The 25619-nt window shown below is 43.1% G+C and overlaps 1 protein-coding gene across 1 annotated transcript; it reads right to left on the bottom strand.

Annotated features, from left to right (window-relative positions):
* Positions 1-8183: 8183 nt before the first annotated feature.
* DPT (dermatopontin) lies at positions 8184-24178 on the bottom strand. Its single transcript, XM_028726617.2, has 4 exons — positions 23852-24178; positions 17023-17148; positions 11918-12025; positions 8184-10167 (listed from the first exon to the last, which is right to left on the bottom strand). Exons 1-4 carry the CDS (start codon positions 24148-24150, stop codon positions 10092-10094), a joined length of 609 nt encoding a protein of 202 aa, XP_028582450.1. The 5' UTR covers positions 24151-24178; the 3' UTR covers positions 8184-10091.
* Positions 24179-25619: the final 1441 nt, after the last annotated feature.

Raw genomic sequence — 25619 nt, 5'->3', positions numbered from 1 at the left:
GTTTGGCATGCCACTCTCCTGTCGGACAGGTATCTGATATCCAGAGGGCTAACATTTTCATTTATAAAGTCACTTGGAAGGCTCTCTTGGCTATCTAGTTTAATGACTGCAAAATTACCCCATTCTTCACAACTTATATTTTTGTACACACCTAGCCGTACAGGACAGCCATTCTTCGTTATTTCACTGAACACTACAGTATACAAAAATTTTCACCAGGTCTGCTGCTCTATCACCACTACTAAATTCTAAACTCCTTCATCTTTGTCCCCATCTTTGGCATTCACTGAGCAAACTCATTACCAAATGAATGTGGCTTTCCTTAGTTTCTATCTTGAGTCTTCCCATTTCACCTGAGTCCTAGTTGCCAGATAGGGATGGATGTTAAAGTCCATTGCTTAGAGCTGTCCAGTTTAGAACGTTTGATTTTGTGGCTAAACATCTGTCTCTATGCATATCCCACAAGTGTCTTGGGACACTTGTGTCCTGGGAGGGTATGCTTCATGGAGGATAAGACTATCAACGTCTACTGGCCTTTATGGCTGTGCTCTGCCAGCATGATCAGAGACAGTATCCTTCTAAATACAGTGGAACCTTGGTTCTCGAACTTAATCCATTCCAGAAGTCCGTGTGACTCCCGAAACATTTGAAAACCAAGGCATGGCTTCCTATTGGTGCAGGCGCACTGGAAACAATAGCCGACAGCTGCATCAGCCTTCTAAAAAATGTTTGAAAACCGGGACATTCCACTTTCCCACAGTCTTCAATTTTCTTCTTGTATTTTGTCCCAAAGCCTAATGCCAAATAGTATTCAAAAGCCAATGTAAGACAATTGGTTGTGGTGGGGATTAAAGTGTTTCCTGATTTGTTAAGCAAACACACACACACACACACAGTTCAAAGGAAATCTTCATAATGTGCAAGCACCAGGCTAAGGCTGGACCAAGCTTTTTGGTGCTGTAGGCAAATTAAAATCCAGCCCCAACTACCCAGCCTTCACAGTTTGTTGTATGTTGAGTAGCATAAAATAACATTAAAGAACCAACTGTAAGATTGTTTTCTTATTTCCATTATTGGTGCCTGTCATTTCCATATTTCCTCCTGTTTGCAACTGTGCCTATACCCCAGACCTCTTGAGCTACTTTTTGCAATCTCCCCCCTCCCCCGTCTCCAGGATACTCACATGACTGAGGCAACTATCACTCCCAGTTCACCTCTGTGGCTGGGTTGACCCTGCGGGCTGAGTTGGTTTTTAAAGTCTCTCAATCTAGTCCCCTTATCTACCTCTCACACCTACACAAGTCTTTTGTTTATTTTTTGCTGACTTTAGTCTGCTGAAAGCAAGTTAGACTCTGTGGGTGATATGCTTTCTCCTTTTCCTAGATAGGAAAGAAAATCAGGGTCAGAAATGAAACAGTGTAGATAGTGATTGAGGAGAATTTATTTTGGTCCACATTCTTTAAGCAAAGTGACCTAATTTGTGCCTCCCAGACTCATATGCAGATTGGAGTGTAATTATTCTTTAGATTTCACAGTTCCCTGAATTTTGTGATACAGTGGTAACTCTGGTTACGAACTTAATTCATTCCAGAGGTTCGTTCTTAACCTGAAACTGTTCTTAAACTGAGGTACCACTTTAGCTAATGGGGCCTCCCACTGCCACCGCATGATTTCTGTTCTCAACCTGAAGCAAAGTTCTTAACCCGAGGTACTATTTCTGGGTTAGCGGAGTCTGTAACCTGAAGCGTCTGTAACCTGAAGGATCTGTAACCCGAGGTGCCACTGTACAGTTCTTGGCTCAAAAGAAAATGTTCAATGAATGTGTTTTTAAAAGTGTGTATTTAGAACAAAATGTAGACATTATGATAAAATACTTATCTAGGTAAATATATAACCAATAAAGACATGTCGTAAGATCCTAAGAAAAGCCTCCTAGATCAGGCCAATGGGCAAACTAGTAACATTTTATTTTCAGTTTATGAAGCAATTCTATATCCTCCCACCACACTGATGAAGAAATCTACGAAACAGTAGTCAATATCCAGAATCACTGTTCAGTGTTGGACATCATATTTGCTGAATACAGAAAGCTTCACAGCTTGTCTTTCATCGTACAAAGTCTGGTACCTCACTTCATTTAAAGATTTTCAGAGGCTTTGAGACTAAAGATTTCATTTTGTACTTGTTATGGTTTGAAGGAATTCTATAAAGATTGTCTATTGTGTATGTACATGGTCATCGTGTTGCTTAGACATTGCCGATGGGCAAACTAGGCTAGCATCCTATTCTTACAGGGCCAATCAGATGCTTGTGGAAAAGTAGCAAGCAGGGCCCAAACACAAGAGCACTCTCCCCTCCTGGTGGTTTCCAGCAATGGAAGCATTACTGCCTCCAACTGTGGAGGCAGAGTATAGCCATCATAGCTAGTCGCCATGTCTTACTGAGCTACAAGAAAGCACTGATATCACCCCCAAATCACAACTAAGAATGATTTCCCTCCAGGTTGCAATTCTGTAATACATGGTAATTCCTGCCCCGGTCATGTTTATGAACAAAATGTAACAGAGTGCCCAACTGAAGAGAATAACTGGATTCTTCATAGCATGAGAATAATAATAATAATAATAATAATAATAATAATAATAATAATTTATTATTTGTACCCCACCCATCTGGCTGGGTTTCCCCAGCCACTCTGGGCGGCTTCCAAGAAAGATGAAAGATACACTAAAATGTCACATATTAAAAACTTCCCTGAACAGGGCTGCCTTCAGATGTCTTCTGAATGTCAGGTAGATGTTTATCGCTTTGACATCTGATGGGAGGGGGTTCCACAGGGCGGGCGCCACTACCGAGAAGGCCCTCTGCCTGGTTCCCTGTAACTTGGCCTCTCGCAGTGAGGGAACCACCAGAAGGCCCTCGGAGCTGGACCTCAGTGTCCGGGCAGAACGATGGGGGAGGAGACGCTCCTTCAGATATACTGGAGCGTTGCATGCATTTGCAATTCTGAAATTATGCAATTCTTGAAATTTCACCAAACAATCCCACGGTACATGAAAAACTGGTACTGTTTAAAAGAGATCAGCTGGAACCTCCCACTGATGTGATAAATCTTAGCAAACAGAAATAGATTTGTTTACTTAGAGCCAGCTGAGAGCTGAGGGCTGGTCCCTTGAAATCTAAAGACTTCTCCTGAGAACCAGCTGATGTTCTGCCAAAAGCATCACTGTGCCAGGCACTAGCTTCCTCTTAGCCAGTTGGGAGTCCTGTGACTCCCTGGCAAGGTTATCTCATTTTACGAAATTTCAAATGCTAATCTAGAGGGGGCCCCAAGCCAATTCTCTCCAGGGTTTATTGTTGGGAACTGCAAATATGTGTTTCTTTTTTGGGAAGAGTGTGTATGTGGAAGTATTTTGATAACTCCTTCCCAGGTGCTGATGCCATTAATTGTAGTCTAGTAATGGTAAAGGGACCCCTGACCATTAGGTCCAGTCGTGGCCGACTCTGGGGTTGTGGCGCTCATCTCACTTTATTGGCCGAGGGAGCTGGCGTACAGCTTCCGGGTCATGTGGCCAGCATGACTAAGCTGCTTCTGGCGAACCAGAGCAGCACACGGAAACGCCGTTTACCTTCCCGCCGGAGCGGTAACTATTGATCTACCTGCACTTTGACATGCTTTCGAACTGCTAGGTTGGCAGGAGCAGGGACCGAGCAACAGGAGCTCACCCCGTCACTGGGATTTGAACTGCCAACCTTCTGATCGGCAAGTCCTAGGCTATGTGGTTTAACCCACAGCGCCACCCACGTCCCTAATTGTAGTCTAACCCTTCTGGAAAGAAAGTATTGCTTCAGTTCATCCAGATCAACTGGGTGGGGAGTAAGGTCAAAGGTACTGGAGATGTACAGTGCAGATGTTTCCTTAACATCTTTCCATAATTTGCGTAATCGATAGCATAGTATTGTGTGCTTTCCTTGAATGTTGAGAACTTCAACAGACAGTAGTATCTTTCTTTGGAGAAGACATTTCAGAAGGACCTCAACTATTGTTGTAATATATGTTTTATACAAGGTACACCCCAAGTCAAGACTGAGGAATCTGTGCCTCTAGATGTTGTTGGATTCCACCAGCCCCAGCCAGCAAGGCCATTGGTCAGGGATGATGGAGGTTGTAGTTCAAGTCCAAATGTTCTCCATCACTGCCAATTGTGGAGGCCAACAGCAGGCAAAGGCATACACTTCCTCAGTGTGTCTTTTCTTCTCATCTTCACACACATCCTTGCATTATCCCACACCCAATAGCTTGAGATGTGTCTTCACCTTCCCCATTCTCTGGCAGGTTATTGTTCAAGCCGACAGAGAGGCTTATTTATTTGTTTGTTGCCAGGATTTATAAGCTACTTTTCACTCAGATATCCAAGGCAGCAAAAACAATTGCCAACTATCTTCTCACCCACTTGAGAGGAAATATCAACCAACTATTCTGAGCTGTTGACACTGCATTAAGACTTTTGAGTTGTCCTTGGAAGGGCCTCCATGAGTAGGGGAGCCTTTTGATAGCAATGTACTCCTATGCAGCTAGAATAATTTGTGTATGAAAGAGAGTTAATCTGTACTATTAATCCTTCCTAGCAAAAGCAATGGTCAATCAGCAGCCCATGGCACCGTAAAAAGACCATGCTGAAGGATTATCCCCTCCCCTCCCCACTCCACACACAGATGCGCTTTTTAAAGAGCTTGCTAGTACTTCATTGAATTTCTGTCTGATAGCAAATTCTTTGACATAGATCTGTGTCTAGTTGTCATCTAGAGCCATACTATTGGCTTCATTGAGACAAATCACTACTATTGTGCAATACTTTCTGATATAACTGTGATGGCATAGAATAAGATATCACCTCAGTAGGGAGAGCCTATGTTGATGTTCTGCATAAACCATATAATAACATTACCCAGCCCAAACAAGTCAATGGCTTTGAACAGAACCAAGGAGGTTAAGGATACAATCCTTTACACATTTCCTTGGATGTAAATCCTGTGCAACTCATTGGTGCTTACTTCTGTTGCAATGTGAGAAAGCTGAATTAAATATAGCAAAACATGCTTTTGAGTAAAAGTTATTAGGCTTGCATTGAATAAGAAGGGACGTTGCTTAGTGGTGGAGGACATCCTTGACCTGCTGAAAGTCGCTGTTCAATCAGTGTCATCTTCAAATAGAGCTGGGAAAGTCCTTTGCCTCAAACCCTGAAGCGCTGCTGTCGGTCAATGTAGACAGTACTGAACAAGTTGAACCAATGGTCTGGCTTGATATAAGGCAGCTTCCTATGTTCCTGTTTACTCAGAAATAAGTAAAGTACTACTAGGTGAGTGAATATAGGACTGCATTCCCATAACCTTTAACCTCTAGAATCAACCCATAGCGTAATCACTGGCTTCTACTTCTGACTAGGATGAGAGAAAATGTCCTTATACCAAGTTAACTATCGTATCAGGTATTTTTTAAGTCCTGCTTGGAGATGTGAGGGTTTGAACCTAGAGGCTTCTGCATTCAAACATGTGCTCTTGCTCTGAGCTACAGCCCATCCCCAGCACTGATCTCATTAGCACTAATTTTACACTAGGTTAACTACACTGAATGGAAATTACATTCCATTAATTTCAAATTAATTTCACTCCATTCAGTGAAATCGTTCCTGGTTCCCATTTGTATTGTTACTAACAGGAGAAATCAGTTCCTTTTTATGTTATAAGAGCCAGCAGTTCGGCTAAGGCGCAGTTATAGCTTTGCAAGTCTCCCAGACTCCAGGGTGATCACACAGCTATTATTATTTTTAAAAAAGAAATGGAAAGAAGAAGAATTTGCATGTCACCCTGTCCTTTCAAGTGCCAGGCAGTTCTAGGGCTGTTGCAATCTCTCTGGGGAGAAGAGGCTAGCAAGCTATTTCCAGCTGCACTGGGAAGTAAGAGATACACAAAGTTCTGATAACATTTCTGGAAGCATCAGGCACTCATCGGACCAGTCTCTCTGAACCTTCTCCAGCTTATCATCTGCAAGCCTTCAATCTTAATGTCTGGATTTTCCCACAGTGTTCCCCACTTGTTTGCATGCTTCTGCCTTACCATGTCTGAGAGTTGTAAAACTGAGACAGACACCTAGACGGGGCTAGGGAAGGGGCAGAAATTCAATTCAGTCCACACAGAAAGGTGAATACAGTGGTACCTTGGTTGTTGAACTTAATCCGTTCCGGGAGTCTGTTCAACTCCCAGAACCGTTTGAAAACCAAGGCATAGCTTCCGATTGGCTGCAGGAGCTTCTTGCACTCAAGCAGAAGCCGTAGAAGCTGCGTCGGACATTCGGCTTCAAAAAAAGCTTGCAAACCGGAACACTTACTTTCAGGTTTGCTGTGTTTGGGAGCTGATTTGTTTGGGAGCCAAGCTGTTTGAGAACCAAGGTACCACTGCATATCAAATTTGCCCTTTCTGAAACAATATAAGAATTGACACACAAACACCTTTCAAAATTTGTGCATATCCAGACTTTGCAATACAGTTCTCCAGTCAGGGGTGCCAACTTGAATAAAATATTGGGGGGCAGGTAAGCCCTGTCCCGGGTAATCAGTCACAAGATGCAGTGTGCACACACCATTTGAATGGCAGTGCCCATCATCCTTAGGTGGGCCCGGCCCCCTGAAATATTTTATTGGGGGTGCGAAGGGACCTCAACCACTAGGAGTTGGCTCCTATGTCTTCAGCCAACTGATGTTTGCAATCTATCATCTATCTATATCTATCTATCTATCTATCTATCTATCTATCTATCTATCTATCATCTATATATCATCTATCTATCTATCATCTATCTATCATGTATCATCTCAGGGGGAAGTGTGCAGAAATTAGTGAAAATAACATACAACAACACATTGCATTACGTAAGGAGATACTGTTTGCAAAAATATGTATAGTAGTCAAAACTACATATAAAAATGGGTTTATTAGGGGAAATCTGTACTAAAATGCTGATGAATTTTCCCGAGGATCACAAATTCCTGCAGAAATATGGAGAATTGAGTTTCAGATGGAAAAACTCAGATTAATTCTACTGGATCTGACTTTTACACAGATCCCTTGGGAAAGCATAGTGTCTGTCTCAGGCAGAGGACTGATCCATAGGACTTTGCTCAAAAATCCATATGTGCTTAAAATTGTGCCACCACCCCCAACCCCCAAAGACACATTAGCTTTGCATCTAGTTTGGCCATTATAAATTCTAAATGAAGGCAGCATGGCTGGGAATTGTCCCCTGTCTGAAGCCTTGTGAATCTGCTTCATCCTGCCAGTCAGACAATACTGAGCTAAATGGACTAGTAGGCCGGACTTGGCACCAGAGAGCTTTCTATGTTCCTATGTTCCATATGTTGGAGTGACTTGGGACAACTCATGATGAAGAAAAAGAGCGGCGGATGCATACTTCCTGTGAATTTTAGGCTGCTGCAGTTGAGCATTACAATGGACAAGGCACAACTGTTTAAAGAGACAGAGAGGAGCCACATGCAAGGCGAGCAGCAGGAGCTGGCAAGGGACTAGAGTGAGATAAAGTCTCTGAAGCAGGCTAGAACAAATCCATTGAGGCTCTTCTACAAACAAGGAAACGTTTTGTGAACAAAGTGCAGGTCTTTGGCAGTATCATACGGAGTCATTTGCTCTTCACAGAGGCATCTGTAATCTTATCGCCTGCAAATTCATGCAGTCTCTCGTCTTTTCCAGAAATTTGTGCTTGTTCAGGGCATCGCTACTTAAAGAGAAAGTGTCCATCTCTTTTATTTGTTTATTTTAAATGAGGGACCCATTGTGTGAGGCACCATTGGGCCTGCAGTGATATAAGGCCAGTTCTAACATGGCATTTCCATTTTTCCTTTTCAGATAAAAGGAAGCAGCTCAGAGAGAAAGGGGTATCTTTGCTGCTCTTGGACAAGTTCTGGCTATGACCCCCACCTACCCCTGGTATGTCAAGTGAAGAGAACAAGTTATAATGCTTCCATCTGCCAGCAGTTATATTTCCTGTTGTCATTGACTGAAAACTGAATGTTGCTTCTTTCCCTGGAGTCCTTGAGAACACGGTTGACTTATTTCTTGGCAACCAGCAAATGTAGAAACATACGGTAGTTGAGGGGCGGGAGAGAATGTTTTAAAGTTACTGCATCACCAAATTATTTTATTTTTTTCAGTTGATTAGGATAACAATTGACAATGTGCTTGTAAATACCGGACATAATAAAGATATCCTAATACAGGCAATTGGAGTAAATTGCATAGTTTATTTCAACAGGGTTGTCTTTGGGTTCTTAAGTATCTCCCTTTTTTTATTTATTTAATCCTCTCCTGTGATAGAACAAATTGTCACCAGCTTCAGGGACATAGTCACACCTTTTAATGCCCAATAAAGTTATACCCCACATTTGACTTACATAGCACACTTCATCAGGATGTTGTCAGTTTTATACAATCATGTTCAGTCGCAAAACTGCAACTCTATATTCCCTTTTTAGTTAGAAGTTGGAGATCTGGTATTATTTTATTCATCATAGGCCTCTGATTATTCAGGATGTCAAAGAAAACATTAAGAAAACCACAACTTGATACCGTTTCAAAGTTCGCCTGAAATTTAGACATATTAATTGTAGAAGCGATCATATTTCAGGCGATAGTGTTGATAAGCAATCTTTGGCATCCTTCCTGTCAGGCAGGCTTGCTATATAACAGGTATGGAGAAACTTTGATCCTCCTGATATTGCTGAACTACAATTCCCATCAGCCCCAGAAAGCATGGCCAATGGCCAAGGATAAGGGGAGTTGTAGGCAAGTAACATCGGGGGGGGGGAGGGTTCCCCACAACAGATAATATGAATGTGATATATTTGCATGGGTTGCAAAATTGTGGCATAGAAAAAAATGCCTCTGCTATCCTCTAATTGTAAGGGCACTACATTAATCATGTTGTTTGGCACTGGGAGCAAGATTTTTTCTGCAGAAATTGACAGGGTGGGGTCCTGAGTTGGATCAGGGGCAGGGAAGCTTCCACCCTATATCACCACCATTGCATTCCCAGTCGAGATGAGGAGGGAACCTGAAATTCTTTTGTGGTGGTGAGCTCCCATTTGCTCAGCTGCTTCTCCTCCTCAATGCAAATTTTGGGCATGGAGGGCAATCCAAATATTGAGACTACAGCAGGGGACAGAGAGCTAAAGCCCCCTCCGGCTCCCACACCAAGATCGCAATATGGATTGAATTGCCACACTGCTTAGTTTGTGCAATAAGAAGTCTGCACTCCAGGCGAAGGGGCATGATTAACATTCTGTGTGGTTTGGCTTGCTGCTCTGGGATATTTTGAAGGAGGCATGCACACTGGTAGCATTTGTTGGCAAATGATTAGCTCTGAAACATCAGCAAAGCACAATTTTGGGCGTTTTGGGGGTCCTTTTTTGTAAACTGACAACGGGGCGGAGTGGATACAAAGATGCCATGCAAAATCACGATGCATCTGTACAGGTGAGCTAGACAGCAAAGGAAATGGCTTCATCTAGGTTTATATCAGAAAGCATCTAAACAAGGTAAAGTAGCTGTGAATAAAAAATAATAATCAACGGAATGGTCCAAAGTGTAGTCTAAAGGCACACACACAAGGCAGCTACCCATACTCTCAGGCCAGTGCTGGAAGTGACCCAGTAAAGGGCAGAAATACACACACTACACACTACAGTGTTAACATGGGTCCCCTGCCGTTGCATCCACCAGGTATATGTCGAAGGGCCAGGAAGGGGTGGAAGTGGAAGTACTCTGCACACATGCTCTGCAGAGATTATGTAAATCAACCCAGCCTATCTAATCCCTAATTAAGAGCCAAATGGATGTGCCTGTCTTGTAAAGTTGAGCTCAGTGTTCTTCGCAGCCCTCTTCGCAGAATAAGAGTCATTCTTACTCATCTGCAAAGAAACTGGTGTATGGTTGATATATTGCCTTTGCTATTTTTTTTCTCCTTTCCCCTCTACCTTCATTCCCCCCTACCACCCCACCCCCAGAAAAATGGCACATATTCACTTCTTTTTAAAATTGTCAAACTGGCAGTCAAAATCCGTCATCCTGCAGATAATAAACTTCCACTGGCGATCCCTGCAAAGGAAAAGATAGAGGAAACAAGTGTTTAGGTGATGACCAAGACAGAACATTGCAACAGAGCAAGGATTCTGGTTGGGCTTCTGTTTTTGTTTTTGTTTTGTGATCTGTCAGGGTGAACTTTCCTCGTTTCTTTTGACTTAATAAAAGGTAAAGGTACCCCTGCCCGTACGGGCCAGTCTTGACAGACTCTAGGGTTGTGCGCTCATCTCACTCAAGAGGCCGGGGGCCAGCGCTGTCCGGAGACACTTCCGGGTCACGTGGCCAGCGTGACGAAGCTGCTTATCTCTAGCTAAATGACTTTAGCTGGAAGTTCAGAGGGTGTAGCCAGAGTATGGCCTTCTCTGTGGCAGCCCCTATGGTGTGGGATTCCCTCCCCACAGAGGTGTGTCTGGGTACTTCAATATACAGCTGTTGGCAAATGCTAAAGACGCACTTTGACACCTGAGTTGTATGTTGTGGCTGTAATCTGTTCTAACTGTTTTTAATTCTGAATTTTGAATGTAACCTGCCCTGGGATCTGCTGGTGAAAGGCAGGTAATAATTTAATCATCATCATCTCATGATTTTGAACTATTGGAGGTAGAAACTGCAACAAAAATTGTTGGATCCTAAATGCCAAGGTTCTGGTTGTTGGAGGAACTTTAATTTGATGTTTAGGGTACTTCAAGACATTAGCTTTCTCCAGGAAACAATGGGAGAGAGGATGCATTGCCACGAAGCTAACAGAAACAGATGCTTTGGCTAGAGACACTGAGTATGTGGTGGACATTTCCCATAATTAAAAATGAACAGGGGAGAAGGCATCATTTTTGGCATTTTGTTTCAAATACAAAAATGCCTTAGTACAATGCAAGTCCTTTACTGCTCTCAATGAAATTTGACCCCATTTTCTCTGAATGTGAAAAAAGAAAAGAAAAACAGAAGGTGGGCACAGTTTGCCTGGAAATGAATACTTCTGCCCTCAGCCAAAGGAGAAGCTGCAAATGTGACCAGGCATTGCTAGGCCTACAATACAATTTCAGACCACATTCCCTTATGGGCCAGCTTCTGGGGGCCACATACAAGTGGTGGTTAGGGCCAGAAGCATAAATTAGGCAGAGTAATGGATGTGTGGCCCCTACCTTTGTACAGTAGGGTGCATTCCAAAGACACTCAACAATCAGAGGTCTCTCCCCACTCCATTCCCACCTACTCACATCTCCCAATCCTCCTTCCAAACAAGCAAAAGAAGAATTATCACAATTCAAGGACAAACTGCAGCCTGGGAAAAGTACTCAAGGAGAGCAGGGCTGGTGAGGGCTGTGGCTGGAGGGCGTTGGCTGGAGTCTATTGGGAGCCTAATAGAGAGACTCAGAGGGCTACAATCAGCCCTTGAGCTGAAGTCTTCCATCCCTGTATTTAGGGTTCCTTGAGGAGGATTACAAAGCAAGCATTGGAGGGGTTGGGGTACAGAAAGTCCCTTATTGCTTTGATTGGTTAAGGGATAAGGAGGGGACGGGATACAAAAGTCCCATACTGCTCTGATTGGGTAAGGGCTAGATTGCCACTCTGTCTCCAGCTCAGTGAATGCATGAAGAGGGATCATCATGGAACTTGTGTCTTCCATGTCCATAGTCCCTACCTCCCTTGGTCTACGTTGTACCTTCCACACCATTGGTTTTTTTGGGGGAATATTACAGTGTAACAAACCATTTCTTTGCAGCACAGGAAAGGTTCAGGTTTCAAGTGAATTTCTGAATCTGACCTTTCCACACCGGAGAAAGTTGTGGCTGCTCCACGGATGTAATGATCATAGGTATACATCATCATGTCCATATCTTCCCCGTAGTGTTCTGGGTGTTCTGTTGTCAACCTTTTAAACAGGAGGAGTGGGGGGAAACCAAGTTATTTGCCTTCTCTAGAAAAAGTAAGAACAGTTATGCTTCAAATGTTATGACTTTTGCTTTTGTCAGCCCACTGAAAAACCTGTTCACACATGTAACTTAACCTAGTATATATCACACCCACTTTGAACTGAAGTGTGGATAGTTTCCCTGTATCCTATGATTTCATGTCTGCTCTTGACAAACACAGAGGGGCTGTGTTCAATGTAGCATTAAGCAGATGGTTCTGTTGGAGCAAGGTCTTCTCCTAAGGTCCATTTCGTGTCTACTAAGTCCAGGGCCTTTAGTGTGGTAGCACCAGCCCTTTGGAATGAACAGCAGGAAGGCACCTACAGTATTGGCATTTAGGCACCTGCTTGAAACGCACCTGATCCATCTATGGTCGATATATTAAGCTGATGGGTGACAATTTTTTTTAATGGATGTAAATCTGTAATGGATACTATGCTGCTCGCTGCCATGATGCCCACCCTCACCTTAACATTGGTAGTACATTTCCCCCCCCCCCAAATAAACAAATAAATTAAAGCAATGTAAAGAGAGAGTGTGTGTTGTGTCTTGGTCAGTTCTTGTCTTCAGTACTTTTCATCTAGTTCTTGCTAGTTTCTTCAATGAAAAGAAAATGCTTCGGATGTGTGACATGTGATGTGCCATGCAGAGTCACTATGGCAACCTAGTCAGATGGGCAAAATAAAACAACAACAACATTGTCTGCATTTGTGCAGCATGTTGGTTTACCCATTCATGCTTCATCAAATACAGATGTCTTACTGCTACTCAGGGCATTCTTAGAGACTGGCCCAGGGAATCACCTTTTGTACTGGGCCTGGATTTGCTGCTCTTCCTCCTCTTTTACTTTTTTAAGGGTTGCTGGGCATCCTCAAAAATTCAGACCCTGTGAGACCCATCTCACCCTTTGGCTGGGGCTGATGGGAGTTGTAGTCTGCAAGGTACCATTTGGTCAAATGATTAAGGGAAATGGAAAGTTTAGGCAACTTGCCCAAGTACACACAAGAAGCCTGTGTCAGAGTCAGGAATGGAAATGAAGAAAGCATAGTGTCTCACTTGGTTATTCTAATTCAGTGGAGTCTCTCTGTCTACAAGCCCTTAGCTATTTTCGGTGATTATAGACACACTGAAATTGCCCTATTTTTTATATAATTAAACATATATTCCACAACTTGGTTTTTCTGTTTAGTAGTTTACTATGTCATGTACATAGCAGATGTGGTTTAATTACAGATAATTTCCTGGCTCTTTTTTCTCATCCCCCCCCCCCCCGCCCTCAAAAGACCATTCAGTGCACTGTCTAAACATTGCCAGTAATAGAAGAACATTCTCTAACAAACACAAACAAGAACAACTGACTCTGAAATTCTGGAACGGCTCAAAATTCTTAAGAGGGAACTTATCTCCCATGCCTGATAGAGAGAGCAATGGTACTATGTAAGTTTCTCTCTTGCCATGTGGTGTGCATGTGTGAAAGATAGAAATGCTGGAGAGAGAGAGAGAGAGAGAGAGAGAGAGAGAGAGAGAGAGAGAGATATGAAGGAAGGAAGATGTACAATTGCATTTCAGGCTTCCTGCTATGTCTGTGTCATCTTCAAACACAAGGAACTTTGGAAGAGCTGTAGCTCAGTGGTAGAGCATCTGCTTTGCATATGGAAAGTCCTTAGGAACCTGCTGGATCAGACCAATGGCCCACCTCATCCAGCACCCTATTCTCATAATAACCAACCAGGTGCAATCCCAGGCATTCCCAGGTAGGCAATGATGTATTTATGGGAAACGGGGCATTTGCTTGGGGCAGCAAATTTGAGGAGGTGGCATCTCATCACAGCATAGGAGAGAGAAGAGGCCCCAAGGTGCTGGTGGTCATTCCTCCTCCTTGCCCTGCAGCAGTATCAGAGCCATGGCAGCTCTCCTCAGGAGGAGGGAAGAAGGTGGAGAAAGCACCTCTCTCCCTGCTCCTATTGAGGGGGACCAGCTGCACATTGGCTCCTTCCAGGCCATTGTGTTGAAAATCACCAGAAGTGGCCAGAAGCCATGTTGAGGGCAACATGGGAAGGGTAGCACCCTTTGAGCAAGGCTCTCTCCTTGGAAGGAGGCATGAAGAAGGGCAAAAGAGACTTCCTCCATTCCCTTCTAGGGATACCAGCTGTATTCTGCAGTTGCTCCATTTTCCGGACACTGACATTGCCAGTGAAAGAGTCCATGAACATCAACGCCTTTAACAAATGGCAAACTGTGTAGAGGAAATGGTTGTATCCGCTAGGGTCCATAATTCTGTAAGGTCTTGGTAAATGTGGTCATTGCTTGGACAGGCAATGGTGAGCGAGAGCAGCTGTAGCACCAGCCAAACCTTTCTGGACCTCGGCAGCCCTGCTTGCTTGGAGCAGGGAAATTATTATAAACAGCATTCCAAATGCTGTTTATCTTTCAGACTGCTTCAAGCTGAGGATTGAGATTTCCCTCCACTTATATACATTTACAGATAGATGCAACATCACAGTGACATCTGCAAAGAATTTGCTACTTCTCTATTTAACTTTCTTCTTTATTCCTTCCAGGCTAACGCTGGAAGTTATAGCACAGCTGGCCTCTCATCACAGAACCATAAAATGTAGCTGATTGCTAGAGCCTTTCCCAGGGAAATACCTTACTTTGCCTTCCAAGATTATATTTTGATAGAGTAATAAAACTGTCCCATATAAAAGAACAAGACAACCACGTTCAGCACTAATGAGATCTCACAGGTTCCTAGTAAATGAAGGCTGGATTTCTGGAACAGTTGTCTGCAAGTAAGTCCCATAGATTTCATCAGGGCTTGCTTCTGAATAGAGGTGCATAGGATTACACTTTAAAGCTGTAATCCTATGCACATTGATGTACAAATAATCCCTCTGAACTTCATGGGCTTAACAAAAGCATAGACTTGTGTCATAAGGAGGGTACGGTATGTTGTGATGAACCACCCTGAGATCTACAGATAAAAGGAGGTATACAAATTAAATTAATAATAATAATAATAATAATAATAATAATAATAATAATAAAAATGCAAATAGCTGTTTGTGGGCAAGGTCAGACCATTAAGACACCAACAAACAGGAACACAAGGTTCTGAGCACAAGGTTTGCTTGGCTTCATAAAATGACGCAGTACTGTAATAGTATGTAGACTCAGGGACTCTGCACAAATCCTGATTGAACACAGAAGTTGCTGGGCCAGTCTGCCAGCTCAGACACAGAGTGAGTACAGTGGTACCTCGGGAGTCGAACACAATCTGTAAAGGAAGTCTGTTCAACTTCCAAAACGTTTGGAAACCAAGGCACAACTTCCAATTGGCTGCAGGAAGCTCCTGCACAAGGCGTTTGTCAACCAAGGTTCAACTGTATCTAGTTTGTAAAATGGAAATACTAGGAGGAGGCTGCACTTAACAAGGTTTTATGATAAAATGTATCTTTGCTGAAAAGTCTTAGGGGTAAATTCTGTGCACAGTGTAGGACATTGTGGAGCTGGAGAAGACTCAGAAAAGGGCAAGCAAGGGGTTGAAGCAACTCTCCTATGAGGAATGGCTACAATATTTGGAGTTCTTTCAGTTCAGAGAAAATGTGAGCAAAGGAGGGGATGATAGAAGTATATAAACTGAAGTGTGGGGTGGAGAAAGTGGACAGGGACACATTTTTCTCCCACTCCCATAAAACTATGGATGTCCAATGAAGCTGAACATCGGAAGGTTCAGGACAGATAAAGAACATAGTTCTTCACACACTGCATAGTTAAACTATGGAATTCGCTAGTAGTGACAGCCACCAACTTGGATGGCTTTAAAAAGTGGATTGGACAACATCAGAAATAGAGAACATATTGTTGCACTCAGCTCATGTTCCCTACAGGCAACTGGTTGACCTCTGTGAGAAAAGGATGCTAGACTAATGGGCCATTGGCCCTGATCTAGCAGGCTCTGCTTACGTTCTCATGTGTATAGATAGAGATGGATACCTAAGCACACACTCCTGAGGATGCCAGAAGCAGGGAGGTGGGGCTTCAGATATAAACAGCACCCGAAACTGCCAGGCAAGAGCCTTAATTTGACATAGCAAATCGATGCTCCAAGATTACAACTGAATTGAATGATACAGTAGCGTGACTTGTCCCACTGAGGCACAAAACCAGTTCCTTCATAAATGTAAGCAAAGGCCTAAATGATGACCTTCGCTAGTAAAGCAGAGAGCACCTCCTTCGCAAGGCAGACTTTTGGCAGGGCTGTTGCTTCACGCGCAGGTGCAGAACATCAGCCGACACTTGGAAGGATGTTTGAAGATTTTATGCAGGGAAATCCAATATTACTTTCCCTCCTATCTGCAAGGCAATTTTTATTCTGGACTTGTATGCATTGTTGTTGCATGTAGGTCAGCAGCTGGCCCACTAAAAGGCAAGTAAACATCTTGTGCACATCTAATTGAAAACTTCACTTCCTCTGTAGTTCTGTTTGTCTATGATACTTTGAATCACCTTTTGTCAGTCCATTTAAGGAAGCAATTTGCCAGTGCTCATCTTAGCTGCACAGACAAAAATCATCCTGGTTTCTAATTTGGACAGCTATATCAACAACCCAGTCGCTCAGCTTGTGATACATCAAATTACCCTGTTTTGTTCTATATTAAAGCTCAGTTTGTACTAGAAACTGGTTTTTTTGTATTACAGTTCCAGCCCTCTGGGGTCAACCAACTGAAATCAGACAGGCACATAGTATTTGATGCTTAGGTACCTACTGAAGGCATTTTTATTTAAGAAGACACAATTTACACAATTTACACATTTACACAATCATTTACAAAATATTAATTGTACATCTCTGGAAAGGTTTTATTGCTTTCAGAGTTTAAGGGAATGATCTTGGATTTTTTTTTTAGAAATGCTCTCAACGCATTAAAAACTCAGTGCACTTTTGTGAACTCACCAACATGAATAAGGACATCTCCGGCTGTAGCGGCAGCAATAGAATTGCCACTCTCGATCAAGCACCGATGGAAAATATTGGCTCTGGAATCCTGCCACCAACCCATTATTTGAGCATGTTTGATACCTGAAGAGAAAAACGATAATGAAAATAAGTTGTACTACTAGTAATAGCAGTGTTGTTGTTGTTATAAACATGCCTATTTTTCTTGCAGAGTACTGGAATCTAGCGACTAGGGATGAGCAAATATGACTACAGTATTTTGGTATTTCTCGGTTCCTAATTTTCCAATATTATTGTTGTGAGTTTGCAGAGTTAGTCTACATGATGCCTGAGTCCCTTCTAACTCCTGAAGTCCTGATTCCAGCAAGGATTGAAATCTAATGGAGGATTCCATTGATGAACTAGTCAGGCAAGTTTTTGTGTGAGAGAATGGGCATAGTTGTTACCTAAGGACTACCAATAATGTAGCAAAAGAAGTGATGGTGCCCTCTGGGCAAATGAGCAAGCCTTTCCCTGGCTGCTACTTAGAAGGGCAATAACGAGAGTCCTGGGGCTTCAGCTAGAAGCAGGTAGAAGCCAGAGAGTGAGAGACATGCTTGATTTCTGTTTGATTCCAAGGCTGTGACTATCAGAAAGTGTAAATGCTGTGAGCCCCTCCATCTTAGGCTCAGGTTGTATATATGTGTAAATAAACCACATATCCTAAAGGACACCACAGTCCCCGCTATCTCTCATTCCAAGGAAACGGAACCCCTGGACTCTAGCACTACTCAGACTGGGTTGACATGCAACCCGTGTCATTCTATTTTCTACATCAGTTTGCAACTTTTTAAAAAGTCCTCATGAAAATTCATCAATATTTTAGCGCAAATTTCTCCTAATAGTCACCTTTTGTGTGCAAATTTGCCTCACAAACACATTTTTTGTAAAGCAATTTCCCCATATGCATTGCATTTTTTGTATAGTATTCTCAGTAACCTCTGCATTTATATGCACACTTCTTTGCTAGCAAACGACATTGCAAAATATGGAGAAGCAACCCAGACTCTTATCACTGGCTTCCCTTTGCCCAGCCCTGAAAGGACTACCCGGCTTTGGTAGTTGCAGCTGGCATTTTGTGATGGGAAGACCAACCCTCCTGAGTACACGGGACACTGGTGACTCCCCAACAGCGCCAACCCTTGAAGCTTAACTTTTTCTCATGTTTTAAATGGTCATACCTGTAGCTGAATGCCTGCCCAAAAACTGTGCTCCTCAGATAGGGCACTGCTGTGCATGCCACAAGGTTCCTCTTAGTTTGTACCAGAAACCAACCCTCCAGAGTCAATTACCAGCTGAAATCAGACAAGCTCCTGGTGCCTTGAAGGTTAAATATATTTTTGTTTAAGAAGGCTTTCCCATAAGCTATTTGTTTTATGGATTGCTAACTGCATATCTTATAAACGGTTTTTGTCTTTGCAGTCTATCTTTTGTATTTCATTTTAACTTATTGTACATCACTTTGATAGCTTGTAGCTATGAAATAGTTTATAAATCAGCAGAACCAATAACGTAATAATAGTTAATAACGATGATTCTCCTTCCCTTGTGATAGTCTACCATACATGCACTAAGAAAATTATCTGCAGTCTCTAAGGGCTGCTGGCAAAGGTGTAAATTCTTCCAAAAGTGAAATGCTGCTGTAGACTAGGAATAAGTGCTTTTTCAAGATCTATTTGCCTGTCATGGAAACCAAATCTATTAGCACTTCTAATAGTGCCACCACTGTGTGACAGTTATTTTGCTGGCACTATTTCACAGAAATCCCTGTGTTCTGTTTTTCAAAACAGCCGATAAACTAGGGCTGCTTTGCTCACCTATTACCATAAAAGCCATGCAGTTCTTTCAAGATGATTGTTTTATGTGCTTTTCTTTCTCAAGCGCTGATACGGTTACTGTGTCATATCACCATCAAATAGCAGTTGGGGCTAATGGCTTCATCTATCACTTCACAGTCACCAGTGCCGCCATCAAGGAAGTTTTTTGTTTTGTTTTTTAAATCATTAAACGGTACAAAGGTGGGGTGAGGTGCTAAGACTAGGTAAAACTTCCACATAAGGATTTCAGTTTCAGCTTGGATAAGTAAAGCCAGACATTCCAAAGGAACATGACCTCAAATGGCTCTATAGCCTTGAATTGTTAACCAGTCATTTTCCCCTTAACTCACTTTCGACTTTGTCAGCAAAAAGGGGTGAACGAAGATAGTTGCATTTGGATATGGTTTTGTTAAAAAAAATAAAAAAGGTCTCAGATGTACAATAAATATTCATAAATGCACACATATCTAAATATATGAAACTTGTCTGCAATAGTATGGGAGAGCAATCCTGAAGCCATTTTGACTCTCCCAATGACCTCAAATATTCCTCTGTAGTAAGGGAGGCAAATGAGGAAAGCCTTCCCATTGTCTTTTTGCTTGCAAATACTGTCTTAAGGGTGTATTTGTGTATGAATAGGGTGAGCCTGTGACCTGGATTCAGGAACTAAAGTACTGTATTAACCATCACAAAAGAATGGCCAGACTGCCCAGGTAATACAATTAGTGACCATTATCAGGTATCCTGGCAAACAGGATTTCTGCTGTAGACCACCTCCCTCTGTGATGTTTTGGGGGGTGGTCTTGGGCTACAGGGTGGGCAATTTCAAAAGTCTATATAAGGGCTTGGGCACCATTGTTCAGGGTTCCCCTCCCTCCTGCATGTGATGAGTGGGGACCCTGTTGTAACAGTTCCTTTAATAAAGGCCAGGCTTACTAGCCACTTTGCTTCTCAGTATGCTCTGGTTGGCCTCTGTTATTTTCTTCTACCAATGGGGAACCCACTCTATACGGGCTCCGGAATACCCCATAAGGGAAAGGAAGCAGGTTTTTTTTTTTCTTATAACAGTTTTCAAAGACCAAAGGAAGCTGTCTTACACTCTTGCAGACCCATTGGTCAATCTGGTTCAGTACAGCCTAGAATCACAGAGGCTTGCTAGGGTTTTAGTCAAGGGACAATCCCTAGCTCTACCTGAAAATGCCACAGACTGAACCTGGGACCTTTTGCTTACCAATGAGCTGCATCCCTTCTCCAGTTTGTAATGAGTTTGCCCAGGCTCCAGCACTCCTTGCCCCATACTAGCCTCCCTCAGTGCCAAGCCCTTTCTCCTCGCCCCCACAACTACTTTTGTGCAGGGTGTGTCCCCCAAGTTCCCAGCTTCCTTCAGAAACTGCAGTTCTCAAGATTCTTTGGGGGAAGCCATGTGCTTTAAATGTCTGGAGTGGATGTGACCTAATTTTATGAGGGTGTGCTGGAACATCTTATGTTATCACCAGCTGCATAGGTATAATAATAATAATAATAAATTTTATTTATATCCCGCCCTCCCCAGCCGAAGCCGGGCTCAGGGCGGCTAACAACAATCAAAATAGTCCAACATTCTAAAAACATTCATTATAAAATTAATTAAATCAAATTAAAATCAAATTAATGGCAACCATCAAGCAAAATTCTGTGCAGATTGCCAGAGGAGGGGGTCAGGCAGCGCCCTGACCAAAGGCCTGGTGGAACAGCTCTGTCTTGCAGGCCCTGCAGAAGGATGTCAGGTCCTGCAGGGCCCTAGTCTCTTGTGACAGAGCGTTCCACCAGATTGGAGCCGCGGCCGAGAAAGCCCTGGCTCTAGTTGAGGCCAGCCTAACCTCTCTGTGGCCTGGGGTCTTTAGGATGTTTTTATTTGCAGACCGTAAATTTCTCTGTGGGGCATACCAGGAGAGGCGGTCCCGTAGGTACGAGGGTCCTAGGCCGTAGAAGCAAGCAATACTTTTTAAAAAGAGTAGAAGGCAGTACGGTAGACCTGTTACTGCTTGTGGCTACGCACTCTTGTGTACCGCTGTCACCACTAGTAAAACTGCCTCTGCAAGTTTTAGCAGCATTACCAAAATCATCATTGGTGGCCCCAGTCACAGGGAAAGTGTGGTGGAGTAGAGAGAGAGCTATGCTAGCAAGTGGGAGAACTCAGGCTCATGAAGCTGTCCCAGCTCTTTCTTAGCCTAGCCTTGTTGGCTATTTGCAGTTTAGTTGCGCTGCAGAAAGCTTGCTGGGGAGACCACGCATTACAAGGAACTCAAAAATAACAAGGTTTTAATAACAAAAACAAAAACTCCTTTTACACTAAATACATCAACAAGCATGACCCAACCACAAACCCACCACCCCGGGTACTGAGAGAGCTAGGTGCTGTTCTTTATATACTATACCCAATTGCTGACACAGCTTAATTAACACAACTTAGCAGCACCTGCTATACTGTTTCACTGCTGTAAAACTGGATCAAGTTATTTGCTCTGGCCCTTAAAGATATACACATCTTGTGGAGCAATAATGAACCTTCAAATTTAAAGAGACCATTCAACAAGCCTAGCCTTCCTCACCGGGTTGTTGTGAGGATAAAATGGAACAAAGATATATTACTTCCTAAACTCAGGCCTTGAGAAAAGGGTGGGAAATAAATGTACATCCTTTGGTATGATGAGTCATCTAGGCCTGTTTTATTTCATAGACTCCATCAGCATTTCTAGGCAAAATATTAGCTAACGATAGCAAAATATCTCTGCATACATGGGGGGGAAATGGTCATTTGTATTTCCAAACCAGAGTGTTAAGAGGTCAGTGTTAATGCTTTCTTAATATACATATTTTTTCCAGATTTAGATGCTTTTTCTTATTTCCATTTCGCCTTTAAAGACATAACTCCAGATCATCTCTTCCTTTCTTTTTTAGCAAAGAAACTGGCAGGTCTCCCTCTCCTATCTTGTGCCAAATAAGCACATTCTGTTTGAGCAAAGTGGAGAAGAAAAATATATGCAACGATGAGCAATACAGTTAAAAGATGTGAAAATGTTTTGTTGAGTTCAGTTAACATTTTCATGTTTAACACAAAGTGCCAAAGGCTCCTAGGGGAGGTGGGGTGGTGAGAGATTATGCCCTCTTGTTCAGTTTTCTTTTTTGGCCTTAGGATATTGAGGGAAAGTTGGGGTGCCATTTTAGTACAAACACAAATTTTAAAGGCAGTAACGTAAAAATGAGATTGTGATGAACCTTGCAACCAACTTAACACCTTAGTAAGAAGAACTTACTAATGGGGGAATGGGGCGAGGTTACTTGACCACAAGTCAAAGGACTTGATAATTCTTCCATCTACAGTTTCATTTAAACAAATATATATATGTTGAATCATAAGCGAGGAAATGAGGCAGTGCATTTAACACCGAACCATTAGAAGGCATGTTTAGATATATACTGCCTAGAAATATTTAGTGCACAGCGAGAATGTGTGACAGAATGTTCAGCACACATAATATGAAGAGAAACTGAGAACTCGGACTACATAAAAATATCCCTCCCTATCTTTTGAGGTGGTAGATAGGACTTTTAATCATTCTTAACTGAATAGGAACAGGAGTCTTTCATTGCAAAATTCATCCAGCACTAGGCAGATCTCTCAAATCATTAAAATGTTGGCGGGAGATCAACAGTACTTTCTTCAGAGAGCTGAACATATTCTAATAGAGCTATCATTGCTCATGTACATTGATTGCCCTCCCCCCCCCCCCGTCCCACATGGAATATTTCTCTAGTCAAATAGATTTTGCAAGGTTTCCTGGCGCTATTAAAATCTGCTTCGCTAGAACAGAATATGATAGCCCTGCCAAGCAAAAATTCTTCTCATTACAAACAACAACAAGAACTATTATCCATCTAACTCCAGCCAATGTTGCTGAACCGGTGGACAAAAGTACAATGCTTGCAAGACAAGGAGGGAGACAAATCAAGGAGCATTCACAATGTGGAGGAAGCAAGGAATGGAACAGTACGAATGGGAGCCATTGTGGTGTTGTGATTAGAGTGTTGGACCAGGTGTCTGAGACTGAGTGCCCAAACCCCAACCCAAAACTCAGTTATTTCTCGCAAAGTACCAACACAAAGTGCCATGAGTTGTTTAGCTGTTGCGGTGTGTGTGTGTGTGTGTGTGTGTGTGTGTGTGTGTTTGTCCAGGCTTGTTGAGCTTTTTTGAGGGGAATGCCAAGAGGCAGCCACCAAACTAACACAGAGGAAGCCAACAGGCAAGAATCTCCCGCCCAATCACCACAGACAATCTTCAGCTCCCACAAGCAAAAAAATAACCCATTTCCAGCTTGCAGTGGCATGGGGGCCCCAAGGAACTCTAGTGAGAGTTTCCTGCCCACAGTGGTCTGGGGGGGACAGCTGTCCACTTTGCCAATCCCCAGCAATGGCGTGGATGGACCAATGGCGCACGTGCCCACAGAGAGGGCTCTGAGTGCCCACTCTGGCATGCGTGCCATAGGTTTGCCACCACTGGACTAAGATCTGGGAGACCAGGGTTCAAATCCCCACTCAGCCATGAAGTTCACTGGGTGACCTTGGTCCAGTCACTGCCTTTCAGCTTAGCAGTGTTATGAGGGTTATATGAGGATGGGAAGAGCCAAAAATGCCACCTGGAGCTCCTTGGAGTAAAGGTGGGATATAAATCCAATAAATAAATGAAGTTGCGACTGCCTCATCTATGGAAATACATAGCAGAATCATCACTGCAGCTTGTTGGATTGTTCACACTGGCTTAAGCAGAGCGTTAATTCCTTAATTAATTTGTTTTAGTGCCACATGCATTGCTATCTGTTAACCATCGCATCAGCCTGGCGCTGAGTAACATGGGTTTCGCACACACATACTCTCTCACACAAACACACACAATGGCAGCTCCTCAAGAAAGTTTAAGCTTGGTGTCCTACCATTCCAGTCCAGCTCTGTTGATCTCTTCCCACCAGCACTCTGAGGGCTCTCCCAAGGTGTGAGGGGTAGGCATGCAGGCATAGTTCCACAGTCTGTCAGAGCCTTCCTTTTTGCTGAAAGTACTCCTCACGGCCACTATCACTTGTCCATGAGGACACTGGAAATTGAAACCCTGCCGGTACACATTGACCCATTCGTCGCTGCCCCTGTAGTCACTATACGGGTCATAATAGTCCATGTATTGGCCCCAGGCCACCGTGAGCAGCGGCAGGACCATGCAGAGGAGAGCGAGGTCCATGTTGCTTGTGTTTCTGGCTGTAAAGTGTTCTGCTGGTTTGTTGTGCTGGCTTTTTTTTTTTTTTAGCATCACGTCAAACATTTGGATTCCAGATGTGGAATATCTAGCTCCAAACGCAATGTGTCACCGTTTAGCGGAACTTCTCTGGGCGAAAGACTTGGCCGCAGACACATTCAATTAGTTTTAAGGTGGAACTTTATGAGCACATTAATTCCTGACATCGTCTGAGCTGGGATTTCCTAGGACTATAAACCAGTTGCAATCCCAAGGGCTCCCATATAAAAAGAGGGGAGTGTTATATATCACAGATGTTCATACAGTAGCTGGAGATGGGGACAGGAGGGGGGAGAAGACCTTTTCCATTTGAAAGCACAGCTACTGCTGCAGGCAATCGTGATTTGGCAAAAAGCTGGAATTCCAGGAATCGCAATGAAATAACTTCAGGTTGCAAGATTCCATCCCTAGCCTCTGTTTGGCTTTGGGGGCGGGGCGGGGGGGGGGGGAGAAACAACATTCTTTTTTATTGGCGAAAAATATTCCTTCATAGATTAAAAAATACAGTCTTGGATCCAAGTATGTACCTATGCAACTGTTGCACTGTAAGCTTGCTGCCCTGAGATAAAATCAACAGATCATTGGGGAGGCGGGAAAGGATAAAATGTTCATATCTTGTGGAACAGTTGAGGGCCCCTCCAGACACCTTTTAAATTAGCCAGTCATGGTTATTTGTGCTCATGATGGTTATACGCCATCTCGTTTTCCGTGCTGTTTGCACCTGCAAAGGTCTCTGGGCAGATATTAGGCTTCATTTCCAATCATTTCATGTCCCGTAACTTCATCCTGAAATCCTCCTCGCGCAGAACAGTTAGCGTTAAAGTACAAGTGTGGAAATGGAGGCAAAGAATGAAAAACATCTGAGGCTGCCCTTGCTGCAAAATTGGTTTCACATCATGATTAATAATAATAAACAAACTTACCTGCTTTACTTGCCTTCTTCAGCCTCCAGCTTCCTAGTTTCAACTCCTGCCATGTGTCTCTTCTTTGGTCAGTGGAATGAGCCTGCTAATATCCTTTTTCCTTTCCTCGTCAGTTTTAAAATACTATTTGGGTACCTATTAAACATGCTGCCTCTACCCATAGCTCTTCCCATTTTTCTCCTAACCAAGGCCCGATTTTGCACTATACATTTAAAGCAGTATCACCCCACTTTACACAGTCATGGCTTCCCCCAAACAATTCTGAGAAATGTAAATTGCTATGGGTGTCATAGAAAAGCTCTATTGCTACAAAAGCTCTATTTCCCCTCATAGAGCTACAATTCCCAGAGTTCCCTAGGAAGGGGGAACGATAGTTTAACCACTCTGAGAAACGTAGCTTTGTGAAGGGAAATAGGGGTCACCAAACAAGTGAGAAAATGAGACCCAGAGAGAATAGAAATGGACAGATTTAACCCATCCCTGATGATAGCT

The sequence above is a fragment of the Podarcis muralis genome, chromosome 4 (genome assembly GCF_964188315.1).
Source record: "Podarcis muralis chromosome 4, rPodMur119.hap1.1, whole genome shotgun sequence".
NCBI lineage: Eukaryota > Metazoa > Chordata > Lepidosauria > Squamata > Lacertidae > Podarcis > Podarcis muralis.
The sequence above is the reverse complement of the archived record's forward strand: the minus strand, read 5'-3'. Positions and strand labels throughout refer to the sequence as shown.